A 15,562-nucleotide genomic window follows, 5' to 3' on the forward strand; every position below is an offset into this window, starting at 1 on the left:
GTTTTTTCAAAATAAATAATGTAAGCAATCTATTTTTTTTCAATTCATTTTTTTAAAAAAAAATACAATTTTAACAGAAAATGGTAATATTTTAAGCATGCAAAAATTACATTTCATTTTTTAAACAATCACCCAGTAGAAAATGATCTTATTGTATTCTTTAAAATAACTTACTTATGTTAATAACTCAAAGATTTGAGTAGTATGTACAGTATTACTATAGCTTTTTTTTAAAGGTTGTCAAAAGTTACTCAAGTAACAACTTAATACATAGAAATAAGTGTAACTTGACTAAAACGAGTTTAATACAGTAGTAAAATTGCAATGTGGAAGTAATTCAAGTTCAAATAATTTACTGTCACAATGTTTCATATGCTACGAGTACTTTCTAAATTAACAAAAGACAGATCCGTTTAAAAGATTTAAATATAAATTTTATTTTCAATGTTTTAATATTCCTTCAATTGCTGTGAGGTAGAAATATACATTTATTAAATACCGATTGAGTTTTAATTTGTAGTATTGATTAGAACTCTTTTTAATTCAATATTAACTCTTTATAAACACTTTATTTCAGTAAATAAAGATGATTTTTAGATTAAAACATCCAATACTGGGAGTACTACCTGCAAAACTATTCATCAAATGAAGTTAAAATGGAAAAGACGTTGAGAAAACATCCAATTGATATAGTATACCAACAACTTTCGGTATGAATTAATTACTTACAAAATGTATTATTTAGTTATATAGTATGTAATAAATATGTTTATCACAATGTAATTAATAATATGAAATTTTTCCTTTGTAAAGATAATGTATAGTTTGGTTGAAAAATAAAGAAACAACTTTAATTTAAAAAAATCTATTTATTTGCAAACCTTTTTTTACATAGATTTAGTATTTATATTCTATTATTGTACAGAAAAAAAAAATAACAGTTATTAAACAAGCAAAAAGAAGTGCTAAAAACCGTTAAAAACTAAACAAAGAAAAAATTGGATCAAAAAACGTTAAAAATAAAAAAATAGTTCTGGAAAAATCCGGTAGAGAACGCAAAATATTGAAAAAATTACAAATTAGTTCTAAAAAAATGCGTAAGAGTACGTGAAATATCAAAAAAGTTAATAAAAAAAATTAGTTCTAAAAAAATCCGCCAGAGGGCGCCACTAAACAGGTAAGTTTGGCAGTTTGTTTACATATGTAAACAACTTTGACAGTTAGTAGTTCTAAAAATGACCACCAGATTGCACAGCTGTCACCTCTAGTATATATACGCAAACATAAACAAATTTTCTTCAGTACGACTTGAGTGATGCAGGGGGGTATATCGCTCTCGCTCGTCACTCCAAAAACATCGATATCTTGTCCTCACCTCTCTCATAAAGAATCATGATGGTAGTGTAATGGTTATGAAGATGTTGTCGCTTCGACGGTCGGAAAGCAACTATTCTCCCCACCCTACCCCACCCCCGCGACGAACTTTCTTATATACCCTCTAGAGACCATGTTACCATAGCAACGCGTCCCATCACCATGACAACCATTAAAGATTCAACAAACTGCCGCTAGATCGCTCCCATGCCCTGTTTTACCATGCTTAAGACTCACATGACTTCCAAACATTTAACCATGCTGGCGACTCTCATGACTTTCAAAAATTTAACCATGCTAACGACTCTCACGACATACATACCACCTTGCACTCATATCTAACCATGCTTACGACTCTCATGACTTCCAAACATTTAACCATGCTAACGACTCTCATGACTTAACACATTTAACCTAGCTATAACGACTCTCATGACTTACACACATTTAACCATGCTAACGACTATTATGACCATGCTGGCGACTCTCACGACTTATTTATTATTATCTTGCACTCATATCTAACCATGCTAGCGACTCTCATGACTTCCTCACATTTTACCATGCTGGCAACTCTCACGACTTATTTATTATTATCTTGCACTCACATTTAACCATTCTAACGACTCTCATGACTTCTTCACATTCAACCATGCTGGTGACTCTCACGACTTATTTATTATTATCTTGCACTCACATTTAACCATACTAACGACTCGCATGACTTCTTCACATTCAACCATGCTGATGACTCTCACGACTTATTTATTATTACCATGCACTCACATTAAACTATGGTCTCATGACTTATATATTACGATTTTGTACTCACATTTAACCATGTGGCGACTCTCATGACTTATCTGTAACCACCTTACGCGCACATTTACGCATGCCGGAGACTCTCTAGCCTCATATTGGACTACTCATTCACTTACGTTTTATAGTGTCATTTATATAAATTATATGTGTTATAGTGAACCAAAATCAGTATAAAACAAATAAATAAATTAATGAGAGATTGAATTTTTTAATATACCCCTAATCAGTAAAAAAATTTAGTTAAAAAATATAACTTTTTTTTACAAATTGAACTGATAATATTGAATGATTACAATTAAGAATTGTAAATTGTAAAGACAATGATAATTTAAGAATTATCTAATTATTGAATTTGAAATATTAATTGTATTTGAATAATTGATTAGAACGTGATATCAAAATTATTAAATTTTAGAGAACAACACTCAAATTTATTTAAGTAATTTTAAAATCAGTAAATTTTTTTAACAAAAATTTTGGAATGCAATTCATTCTATCCACAACAAAACGTTTTGCTTTTAAACAATAATTACAATACTTTAAACAATATTTCATTATTACACCTATTTTCGCCATATCTGTAATTCAGTACTTAATTTATGGTCATATCAAATTTACTTTTACGTAATATAAAAATGGAAATAATTAAATGTTTTGTGTGGACTTTTTGACATTGCATATATACACATTGAATATTGTATATTCCTACATAAACATGCGATCTAGCTGCAGAACTGAGAAATAATTATTGCACGTATCAAATTATACAAACTTAAATAATTAATAAATATGACTACCTGAAGAACATATTCACAAAGGAGTGTAGGTAGATCGCTTGTTTGGTTTATTATCGGATGATGCAAATCACCTCATATTTACAATTGTGCTAATGAAAGGACCCTTAAAAATAATGATTTCAGATGAATGCCGAGCTCAAAAAGATCGAAGAAGCCTAAAAATAAAAGCATAAGCTGGGGGAAAAAAATACAACTTTAAAACATCAGTAGATATTCTCAAATTAAATTCATATTTATCAGTATCACAAATGTAAATGTAAAACTGAACCTTTTTTTTTTTCAAGAAAATTCAAAATAATTCTACTTTCAATTATCTTTAAAAAAGGAAAGAAAAAATTAATTAAAATACAATTTTTAATTAACAAATATTACAAGATTTCTTCAAGTTCAACCTTTCTTGTACGAAAGTGGAATCATTATTTATTCCGATTCCATGGGAATGATTAATCATAATAAAAAAAGTTTTAGTTAATGATGTAATAATTTAAACTTACTAAATAATGGATGAGCATACCATTTTCACAAGCCAAGTGGTAGGTTAATTCCCTTGACTTCTTTATTCTCCAGCATTGAATAGATGAGAAGCATCTAAAATTTACCACATACTGCTGGATCTACAGAAGTGATTGTAGAGGTAATCAGTTCACATGAAAGCCGAGCATTAGTGGCCTGTGCAAGCTGACAAAGGGTTAGAAAAGTTTAGATTGAAAGTACTGGAAATTTATATTAAAAAAATGCTACATTAATAATTCTAAAATTTACAATCCAAACTCCCCCCCCTTCAAGACTGCAGTTTGAGCATTTTTTCTTCTTTTTTGTTACAGAAAAATAAGAAGAAGAAAGTTTTTGTTGTGTTAGGATCAACCAGTTTAAGTACGTAGCAACCATATTAAATCATTTCGTATTAAATTTTCTTGATAAAAGTTTAATTTGGTTAAAAATAATTAAGTACTTCAACTTCAACAATGTTCCCATCACGCACAACACTGTACACTTACTGACTGACTAAGAGAGGAAGGTTACACACATGTGTATGTGTGTTATCCAAAATGTTACTAAATCGTAAAAAATTATACAAAAATAATTAAATAGAAAATTAATGAACCTAGTATTTAGTGAAGGATTCTGTACGTTTAGAGTTGTTCTAATACTTTAAAATTCTAATAGTTGGACTTGTGTATCATAGGGTGGAGGGCACCCACAGAATTAGGCTTTTTTTCCTTTGTACTGGGCAATAATTATTTTTAAATGAAATAATGATGAATAAGGGATTCAAATAATATAACAAGTGTAGCATTATTTTAAATAACATGTGATTAGATTTAAATTTAATTCTTTAAAGATCTTAAGTGATAATTTTTTTGCAGGAAAAAGTAAATAATTAAGAATGGAAGACCTGGCAATTGTGTTTGCTAAGCTAGATGAATCCGTTTCTGTTACTAAAAAAGATTTTTGCGATTATATAGAAAAAAATACAAAAGACGTATGGTGTAAACCGAAAAGTATAGAAAATTGGACTAAATGGCTGAAAATGAGAAAATTACAATACGATCACCTAGGTGAGGCTGTTGATCGTAGCCCAGATGAATTGGTAATGAATCGGGAAACGCCCTGGCTGGTGAAACATGAAAAAGCATTGCTAGAAGAAGCGCAAAAGATTAGTTTCTACGATAAATACAGAGGTCATCCTAATTTTTGGATAACTACAGCGGACGCGTGTGGCAAGTCCAATAAAGAAGGGAGTATCATGAAATACACCTATCCAGGAACGATTGACTTTTCAGGGCATAAAACGTCCACCATAGGTTATGGTTATTGTGGACGTCCAATTGATATTATGGCTGAACAATCTCTAACAAGAGATTGTCGAAGTATAAAGGAACTTAACAAGTGGAAAGCAAATCCAAAAGTACAAAAGAAAAAGCTGGATATGAAACAGGAACTAGACAAAATTGAACCATTTACACCTGATATAGACAATCTGGTTGTCCATGGAAAAGGATCCAATGAAACAACTGACGAGAAAGAAAAAGTGGTAACTATGGGTCCGGAGATAATAGTCACCATGGACGAAACTAAAGATAGAAAATGTCCATTCTGGCAATATGACGATGACCCTTATAAAATTAATGAACCAGTCTTGAAAATAGGTAATACTTTCCTTAATCCCTTCAAGAAAAGTGCAGGATTCCTGTGCTATGTTTCTTTATACAGTGATGGCATTGATAAAAATGATGAAAAAACGATTAGAATCGCTAACAAAGGTTCAACAGTTGTACATTATAAATGGAAAAAGATGCAATGTTATAAGAATAATTTCCCATTAAAATTCAGCAATTGTGACCAACCAAGATTTTTCTTTGATAATTCTAATGGTACAATATTACCAGGTAAAAATACAAATTTATTCTTTTTATTTAAATCAGAAACCAATGGAATTTACAAAGAGGTATGGCAGTTAATCTGTAGACCTTCATTGCGTGCAGAACCAATCTTCTTTATACTGTGTGGAGTGTCCACGGATGAACAAGAGCCAATAATTTCTGCTGCATACATAAATCATTATTTAAAAAAATGTAAATTGAATACAACGAGAACGAAATGTACTAAAATTTGCGAGCCAAAAGAGCCAATGAAAGTTTACAAATTTAACGAACTATTTAATGAGGGTGAGAAATTTGAATACAACAATCCAAATTTATACTATCACAGATATGAAGTAAAATTATTAAAATCAATGTATTTTAAAATTAAAAAGCAACCCTGGAACTACAGAATGAAATCATTACATGACGCTGTAAATAGGGTAAAAAATGAGAAAATAAAAAATAAATGTTTAACAGCATTGAAAATAATCTATTATTCATTGCAAAGACCTCCCATACACAGAAATATATCGAACAGTACGTACACAGGTGTATATACTTTACTATGTCAATGTATAAATGATATGGAAATGGTGTTTGTAAATTTGGAAAGTGTATTCAGTTTACAACCGCTGCCCAGAACGGAATTATTATATGAAAAAGATGAGACATTATTACCAGAGCAAGTAGACGCAAATGAAATAAGACAAGAAAAACCTGAAAAAGTATTCAATGATATATTTAAAAATTATTTGAAAAGAAAACAAATTGATACTCTCCAGATTGGTAATATTTCCATTCCATTGGAAAATCAAACATTTAAAGCAGGAGTACTAAATACTATTAAAGAGGAATTCGGAAAAATTACCGACGTAATAAGCTTAAAAGTAAAGCATAATCGAAATGCTCCATCTAACTCAGAGTTAAAATTTAGATCGAAATCCATGTCAAGTGGAAGAATAACTACAGCGACTAAAATGGATGGTGCTGAAAAGAGAACAGGGAGTGTAAAATCGGAACAAGAACGGAACTTACGAGTTTCAAGCATGGAAAATAGAAAACTCAAGAGAAAACCTAGCCAAATTAAAGGTGAACTTAAGAATTCATTAAAAAGAAAGAAATTTATCAATTACATTAAAGCACATCAAAAACAGAAGAAAATAAAAATTGAACCAGACAGTAACAGGAAAAGGCTTAGAAGTATCTTTATTTATCAATGTAAAATCATTCTTTCGAAAACTATTGACGAGATTACAGCATTTTTAGAATCAACGGTAATGTTGGATGATGTTCTAGATGAAAATAATACATTGATTGGCACTCATCCGAAACTGGCTTATTCATACGAACCGGAATAAAGAATTTGTGCATTAATTCAATATTATTTTTCTTTGATTGCAAGTATTAAAGTGTCTGAGAAATAAAAGATATTTGATAAACCACTTTACCATTCGCCATCAAGAATCAAAGTGAGGAGAAAATTCTGGTGAAAAGTCTTGAAGGAGAGGGCATCCAGGCTACACTGAAAACATAGGAGGGAGTTCAATACAATTCGTTCCTGGTCAGGTTGGGTCTATTGTTTTCTTTCCAATAGCTACTATCTTGCATACACTCAATGAATACAATTTACCTAAATTTCTTTAAATGGTCTTCAGAATTGTTTTATCCAAAACGATATTTGAAGTACCTGACTTCAGCTTGCATATTGGTTTTCCTAACAAACGCTAGATCTTACTGGCTGATCACATCTCTTGTTCCAGTTGGTAGATTTACACACATATGATTGGCATGATGGCGACAGGATCCGACTTTTAAAACGTTAAAATCCTAAGGTACCTATGAAATCCTCACACTCAATCAATGTTTCAGTTACACAGTCAACTTATTCGCTCTTTCTTAATGCTTGGTTAAAAGGATCTTCAGACACTACAGCGAAATCGATTGCTTCCACCTATCTAATCAAACCCATTTTTTTTAAATTTCCTTATCTAGAACTTCAAATCTTTATCTGGAAAATTGGAAATGTAACAAAAGTTGGCCTATATGAATGTGGCAAACTTTAACAAAGTGGCACTTATCAGAGAATGAATTCCTAAAACCAACATTAACATCCACTTCAATTTTTCAAAAGCCTTTTACAGGTTTTTGATATTCAGTCTTTTAACTAATTTATTTTGACCATCAATTATTTATCACAGTTATCCACCAAACTTATGATGAAACTCTTTTTTTAGATTTACAAAAGTTAAAAAAGAAGTTCAAAATATAGATGAAAGAACGATACCTTCTGTGAACTAATATTTTAGTCTTTCAAAAATTATTTTTCTACTTACAATTGTTTCTATAAGTTGCAGTAATCGACAATCTTGCTTGTTCACTAATTGCTACTATTATATGTTATCAACTAGTTTTTTATAATTTGAAATATTATAAAAAAGTGTTTACTATTATAAAAGTGTTTAAATTATAAAAGTGTTTAGCAGAATATTCAACTCAATCAGCGGATCTAACACGCACGTTCGACAGTAAGAAGTAGTGATGGGCTATTAGAGCGGACTCGTTCCACTGGAACGAGTCCGATGGTGGAACGAGTTGATTCAAATCCCTATTTTAAAAAAAAGTGATTCCGCCCCGCCCCAAAAAATTGAGGCAAATTAAAATGAAAATAATTAATACTGTAGTCGTTTACACTAAAATAAAACTCACTTAAGGCTACTATGTAGAAGTTCACTGACACATTCCAACTTGTAAGAGGAATCCACACCAAAATACAAAATCTGGCGAGCTTAAATACTGATGCTTGAAGAATAAAATAAGTTCCAAGGTTTTTTTAGAATATCGATTCTAAAATAATATTCATTTTATTATTTTGTTAATTTCTAAACAAAAGTAGGGGTCGATCTAAGACAGGGAGTCGAAGGAAAAATAATTTCGTACCCAATATAGCGAACCTTGCAAAGAAACACCAGGCACACCCATCTCGTTAATTAAAAAGCAATGCTGTAGTTACTTTACTTATTATTTAATATTTTATTTTACATATAGAAAATGCTGTGTGCTTAATCTTTAACTTAGCGGCTGGACGCTCTTTCTCTTATCTTCATTGGCGAAAGTTAAATCGTGTACATGTTATTACGACGATCAAAGTAATACTGAGCTAAAAAATAGTATTACCTAACTGGTTTACTTACTGCTGTATCCCTCCCACTCTATCACCTACTTCACAAACATTCGTCGATTGGAAATGGGTTGTAGTTTAATATTCGTTTCATTTGAAAACAAAAAACATTATAACGCTTTCTCAAGATGTTTTTAATTTTTAAAAATTTGTTTTTGTCCATTACTCTTATAATATACGAAGAATTTCGAATAAAATATAATATACAAACACAGAATGATCTAGAGTGCAGGTGGAGTCAGTCGGCGTTGTCATGGTGATGGAACCGTTTAACGACTCCGGCCCAACACCAGCAATTTCATTGGTTAAATCCACTGGAATTGGTGGAGTCAAATCCGGAGTGATTTAAATCCTTTTGAAACCGGACTCGTTCCATTTTTTCGTTCACTGAATCTAGCCAATAGAAAATGCTGGAGCTGGAACCGGAGTCGTTAAACGGTTCCATCACCATGACAACGCCGACTGACTCCACCTGCATTCTAGATCATTTGTGTTTGTATATTATATTTTATTTAAAATTCTTCGTATTTTACAAGAGTAATGGACAAAAACAAATTTTTAAAACTTAAAAACATCTTGAGAAAGCGTTATAATGTTTTTTGTTTTCAAATGAAACAAATATTTAACTAAAACCTACTTCCAATCGACGAATGTTTGTGAAATAGGTGATAGAGTGGGAGGGATACAGCAGTAAGTAAAGCAGTTAGGTAATACTATTTTTTAGCTCAGTATTACTTTGATCGTCGTCATGACATGTACACGATTTAACTTTCGCCAATGAAGATAAGAGAAAGAGCGTCCAGCCGCTAAGTTAAAGATTTGGCACACAGCTTTTTCTTTTTGTAAAATAATAAGATATTTTAAAAGCTTGATATTAATTCATAGTAAATAAATATTTCTTTCTTTATGAGTAATTATCATTTTGTTTGAAGGGTTATAATTTTTTTTTATGGGAATAATTTCCTACCCATTTGCGTTTTTCTTCTTGAATCAAGTTAACTCCGGTGGTCAAGCTAGATAACGACAAAACTGCAGTTGCTTTAATTTTTATATTTGACTAGCCTATTTTTGTTAATATTTGGTTACGTTGTTAATTTTATATTTATCAGATCAATTGGGAATTAGGGAACTACTTAATGTGTGTTAAAGAAATATAGTTTTGTTATTAACTGGAAAAGCTAACTTTTAATTATTTATTTAATTACAATGCGTGACATTTGTACAAATGCATAGGGTAAGTACAGACTGGAATCAGTGAACGAGTTGTTGGAATCGATTCCAACCCTGGAACTGATTCAAATCCAACGACTCCAAACGCGGACTCGTTCTGCCCATCACTAGTAAGAAGTAGGTATTACATGGTAGGAAGGTTACACTTAGGTTAATTACCAGTGTTGTCTAAATAAAATGAAATATTTAAAAAGTATTTTTAACTAATAATCTTAAGTTTAAAATTTTATTTGTTATCATTTGAATTATATTACATTATTTTAAATATATGATTAATACAAGTTCGCATAGCGATTGAGCACAAGTGTATAAACTAATTTGAAATCAATAGTGATCGAATTTTGTTTTCCTTGTGTACATTTGAATTTTAATAGGCCCATTATTGAGTGAGTAAAGAAAAAAAATGATAATAAAATTGGAGCAAAAAAATAGAGAACGTAGCACAGTTACGTCCAAGGGAAGAAACAGTTATCCTTAACTACTCTCTTAACTGGATAGAAGAAGTTGGAGTGGAATATATCCTCGAGTTTCTTTTCATGCAGAAAAAGTGTTCTTTAAAATATCTACAAAAGGAGCGAGTTGGAATAATGAATTCTGGATTACCGAACCGAGGGGAACCCGCTCTCTTATGGAACGTCCCTTGGGAGCCTAAATGAGAGTGTTCTCATCATCTGCTGTAATATATAAAACACTAGGGTAGAAACAACAAATCTTTGCCATAGAGCAGTATACCGTTTCAATAAAGATTAAAAAAGATAGAAGAGCAGCTCGTCAGCGAACCGTACCACTTCCCCCAGAACTGCCCTAATTTTCAAAATATTCTATTAGAAAAATTATTTAACTATAGCTATGTGAAAAGTAATATAATTTTCGAGAAAATCATAAGAATAATTTTTTAAGAATATAGTTGAAAAAGTTAAAATGTAGGTTTTGACGATGTGCGGCTTTATCATCCAAAGAATGAATCTTACAGTTCACTGTCCATATGGACCAGTGTCTGTAACGAGAGAACACTGTCTGGAGGTCGACAGTGCACTGAAGAAAAAAATCCAGGCGCCAATGTAAAGCACCATAAATAAATAATTAATACCGGAGTTGACGTTTACTGAAAAAACAACCAATACTTTAATACTTTGTTAATGATAAACACAAAAAGAAAAATAATTAACATAAAATACACTTTCACTTCAATTACACTTACGATTCTTCAAATAATAAACCTTGAAAAATAGATAAATCAATAACATTGTAAAATACATTTTAAAGGTGATATTTTCGAAAAATACATTATTATATTTTTTACCATTTACAATAATTACAATACTATGTACTATATTGCCATTAATAAATAAAAGGGTAATTCTTTTTGACTTTACATATGTATTGACAGCTTTATTTTAACGTCATTATTAAATATGGTTGCAATTTCGTGATTTTGATCTCTTTGGAAACAAATGAATAAAAAAGGCATCTTCGTGAAGCATCATTAAAAAGCAAAATGTTATCATATTTACTTGAGAAATATTAACTGAAACTGTTTACATTATTAATATTATTGAAGACAATAATTTCAGGCAGGAATCTGTGGCAAGCCAAATTCATCTACTGCAACTCCATCCTAAAGAAAAAAAGAGGAATAAATAAATTTAGAAGATTTTTTTTTTATAGTAAGAAAAATTTGCCATCATAACTGATATTGAGATTTGATCGAAAACAAAACGTTATGAGAAAAACCTAAAAAATTTAAGATTGTTTTTTAGGATTTGTGCCCACATTCTGAGACGGAAACCTATGATTTTGTTTGAACTTCTTTTTGTTAAAATTGCATTTTAATAGGGATGATTAATAGGGATGAAGTTTTGTAAGTTCCAAAGAAGAAAAGAAAGAAATCATCGCGAAGTTGATCCATAAATTTGCGAAAGTAAAATCAGTTACAACTATTAAGGAATGGTATTAACAGAGTTCAATGAAGCTGACTCAGTCAGTAAGGCAAGAATCGCTACAGGCAATAAATTATATTTTACCATTCAAAAATTACTTCTATTACACTATAATATTATACGTGCGAAACTACTGTTATACAAGTCTATAGACCATTAGACATACCATATGCACGTGAGTCAATGTAACTGTGGGTGTTGTTTTTGGAATGAGCAATCTCTGAATTTGAGGAATATCCTCAAATAAATTTACGGACCGATGAAGAAGGAATATCGGTGTAAGATAACGGATGGAGAGGAATGGCTAGTCTCTAAGAATACCCAGTAGCACTACCGTGGATTGGCGTCTGTCGAGAGAGGCCTAGTTAGTGGTGGATCCATGTTTAACGAATGCAAGAGTATGTCGATGACGTACTAAGGCGGAAAGAATGGAGAAAACTGTTGGAAAGCGTCCAGATGGCAATACCGAGATAGAGAATTTCAGGACATATCCTCTTATGTTTTAGTAAACCTGTTTCGAACGTTTGGTATAATATAATATAATAAAAAGAGTAGTATAATCACTCAAACGAATTTATTACCTAGTGAAAATTACGTGACCCAATTTTTCAAACTGACTTAGAACTAATAAGACAGCTTCAATCTTACACTTACATAAAGCAAATTTATTATTTTTTAAATGAAAATCCAATAAGAATTAAAAAAAAAAAACATTAATCATAGATTGCCTTATTCTTTTGCGGTGTGGTGGAAGGCTCTTTTACAGGTGCCGGCGGTGCTGTAACAGCATCATCCAAATAGGAGGTATCATCGTCCAGCGCAATCTCTTCCCCAAGAGCATCCAGTTCTGCGGCTAGTTCATCTTCATCAATATCCGGTACTCCGTACGAACGACTCAAGGCTTCCTGAACTTCATCATTCATTTCCAACATGTCGCCCATTTCGTCTTGGATATCCTGGTTCATTATAATAAAATTTAAAACGGAAAAATGAGTAAAATCCTTACAGAATGTTGGAAAACACATAAGAATGGAAGAGATGAAAAATGGTCGAATAAAAGAACCATGAATATATCGCCACATAATTCTTAAGTATCGAATGTAAAAGTAAATAGATAAAAAATTATAATAAACAATTTTATCAAAGAATTTCTTAAAATTATTATTAAGATTGATTTTTAATTTAAAATAAGCCCCTCCGGTTACAACCTATTTATTAGTTCGCTTAGTGGATTCCAAAGCATGTGACGTTATTTTTTTTAGTAAAAAATAAAAAAAAAATACGAACAATATAAAAGTTTATGCAATCATCCAGTAACAAACACCCAAAGGTTTTTATTACGACATTCTGAACGATTTCTGGCCATCAAACGCTACAAACATTTAAATAATATTACCGAATTATAATTGCACCAGTTGGATAAAATTATTCGTGGGTAATACCTTTTAATACAGAAGACTTAAGACTTAAAGACCTTAAACATTCTTTGTTCACACTAATAGTTTCGTATTTCCTAAAGCCGTAACTGGAAGTGTAGCACATAACGGCTCTGGAAATGGCTTTGAAATACTTCACAGTTAAGAGTCTACAGGGTACATTAGGGTTAGATAACCAATATTACTCCCTATTTGAACAATTTTCTTGTTACTATCTAATATAGGATTACATTAGAGTGTGAATACTTGCAGAATAGATAACTTTTTGTTAATCTTATGCAAAGAGTTACTTACCTCAATATCATCAATGTTGATTTTTTTGAATTCCTTTTGCATACTTTTAACACCAGCTTTCATGGCGACCACAGTTGATTGAGTGTCCTTAAGTGATTGTACAGCGAAATTTGCCTGTTCCATATTAAAGGCTTGTTGTCTTAAATTGCCTACCTGTTGTTCATACCTGCAAATAGTTATCAATAAATAAACAGATAAAACAATAATAATACCAGGCTTATAAAGGGCTAGGTTTAACATTTAATACATAAATATCTCGAGAAAGAGAGTATATATGCACACATATATCAATAACAAAGAATAGAAATCTTAAAAATATTCAAACGTAAATATTCAATCAACAAATTTATATTTATTTCAGCATTATTGCTAAAACGTTTTCTTACGAGTCAATTGAACGGAAAATTAAAATAATTAATACTTAATGAAGTATACATAGGAAGGTGAAAACAATCCTAACTCCTACACAGCTTCATTCTCTAATTTCAAGAGGATACCTTTGAAGAAACCATACTTTAGACTTTATTATACATCTATACTTTAGACATTAGTGCATGAATGCTAATAAATCGGCACACATATAATTTATTATTGATACTATTCTGTGAATGTGTCTGGCAAACTGAAAATTTTGTTTGTTACTTACATTTAATCAAATGTTGCGTAAAAAGTTTTCTATTATATATTAGGCACTTTTCGAACTTCAACCAATAACGAAATGTACAGTAACCGCAACGCTAGGACTAAAGCTTCATTACAGGATGGGTGGTTAGCCTATAGTAAACTATATGGCTGTTACATTTGTAAAAAACTAAGAAAAGCCAGTCAATTAAAAACCATTTAAAATTCTTTGAGGCCTTTTACACCTCTCTAAGAAAAAAACTATCCAAATAGCATTAAACAATTAGAAACCAAACAATTATAAGACACCTCGAACTTACATTTTTCTTTGTTTTAACACTCTCATAGCTTTTTGTTTAACTGCATTCTTGGCCGGACCTTCACGCATTTTTGCCATCTGATCTTTATATTTCCTAAGTTCTGCATCTAATTTTGTCATTTTCCCTTCAATTGAATCTGCTTTGGTATCAACCTAGGAATGAAGTTAATCAGTGATCACATAATCTCCTACGCATTAACTAATAAAAACTGTACTTCAACCTTATATGAAGAGCCGAGAAATTCAATAAATAACTAAAAATCAAAAGAGAAAAACTACTTACTCCTGAAATAACATCGTTTAAATTTGGTGGTGGTTCAGTAGGTTTTTTCTTACCAAATAATCTATTCATTTTGCTTCTTTTTTTTTTCTAGATGTCACTTACAATTTAATAACATAGAATATACAATTTATCTTCTTAAAAAAACGAATGAATGGAAGCTGAAACCAACAAGCCGATTAACACATAGAAATCATAAAATGACAGCTAGTAACAACCTTCGAACTGTTACAGTTACCATGCAAACTCATCGATGTTACTTTGAAATCTACGCAATATTATGTAATAAAAAAAACGTTTCAAGTTTATTTCTTTAATTAATTAATTATAAAATGGTATTCTTCAAAAAATGTTATTTATATTTTGTTTACTTAATTTTATAAAAGAAATAAACTTATGTTTGAAACACCTATTGCTTTTCCTTTAATCTTTGGGCGCCCCCTCACACAGCGTGAATTATGCCAAAATTAATCACTTGTCAGTTAAGATAAAAAAGGTATGTATTATGTTTTTAAAAACCACATTCAGATCTCTTCACTCAACGGACAAACAAAACTATAAAAGTTATAGTAATACCTTCAAATCGTTTCACAGCCAGAATAAAAAATAGCCTCAGTATGTTGTTGTAATTGAATTACATTGTTAATTATCGCATGGGATTTCAATAAACACATTATTGTTATTAATAGGGTATTTTAGAACAAGGATATTGTACATACCATAAAAAAATAAATTTACTTCAGTGGCAACTGCTTTGACTTAGATCACACCATCTGGAACCAACCAGATTCTTCAAGTCCATAATATATCAAAATTGAAAATGCAAATATAATTTAAAAAAAAAATTAAAAAATCAGAATAAGTTGTTTGTTTATTTTTGATCCTAATCTGTAGAAGTGTTTTGA

General features: G+C 30.8%; 2 protein-coding genes and 1 long non-coding RNA gene across 4 annotated transcripts; 1 reads left to right on the plus strand and 2 right to left on the minus strand.

The window, feature by feature from the left end:
- Nucleotides 1-849: 849 nt before the first annotated feature.
- On the minus strand, nt 850-7,895 carry LOC141448098 (uncharacterized). Its single transcript, XR_012454847.1, has 3 exons — nt 7,693-7,895; nt 3,488-3,671; nt 850-3,148 (listed from the first exon to the last, which is right to left on the minus strand). It is a non-coding gene; the product is annotated as an uncharacterized lncRNA (long non-coding RNA).
- LOC141448088 (MYCBP-associated protein-like) lies at nt 3,545-6,796 on the plus strand. 2 transcript variants are annotated; one of them, XM_074116161.1, is made up of 2 exons: nt 3,545-3,681; nt 4,361-6,796. In XM_074116161.1, exon 2 carries the CDS (start codon nt 4,381-4,383, stop codon nt 6,715-6,717), a length of 2,337 nt encoding a protein of 778 aa, XP_073972262.1. In that variant the 5' UTR covers nt 3,545-3,681; nt 4,361-4,380; the 3' UTR covers nt 6,718-6,796. The 2 variants fall into 2 exon arrangements, with proteins under 2 accessions (XP_073972262.1, XP_073972261.1); XM_074116160.1 differs by lacking the exon at nt 3,545-3,681 and adding an exon at nt 3,745-3,866.
- A 2,993-nt stretch (nt 7,896-10,888) lies between the features above and the next one.
- On the minus strand, nt 10,889-14,901 carry Vps60 (vacuolar protein sorting 60). The gene is made up of 5 exons (XM_074116174.1): nt 14,661-14,901; nt 14,379-14,530; nt 13,438-13,603; nt 12,436-12,663; nt 10,889-11,385 (listed from the first exon to the last, which is right to left on the minus strand). Exons 1-5 carry the CDS (start codon nt 14,727-14,729, stop codon nt 11,338-11,340), a joined length of 663 nt encoding a protein of 220 aa, XP_073972275.1. The 5' UTR covers nt 14,730-14,901; the 3' UTR covers nt 10,889-11,337.
- Nucleotides 14,902-15,562: the final 661 nt, after the last annotated feature.

The sequence above is a fragment of the Rhodnius prolixus genome, unplaced genomic scaffold (assembly GCF_049639745.1).
Source record: "Rhodnius prolixus isolate KJV_2025 unplaced genomic scaffold, Rpr scaffold_13, whole genome shotgun sequence".
In the NCBI taxonomy this organism is placed as follows: Eukaryota; Metazoa; Arthropoda; class Insecta; order Hemiptera; family Reduviidae; genus Rhodnius; species Rhodnius prolixus.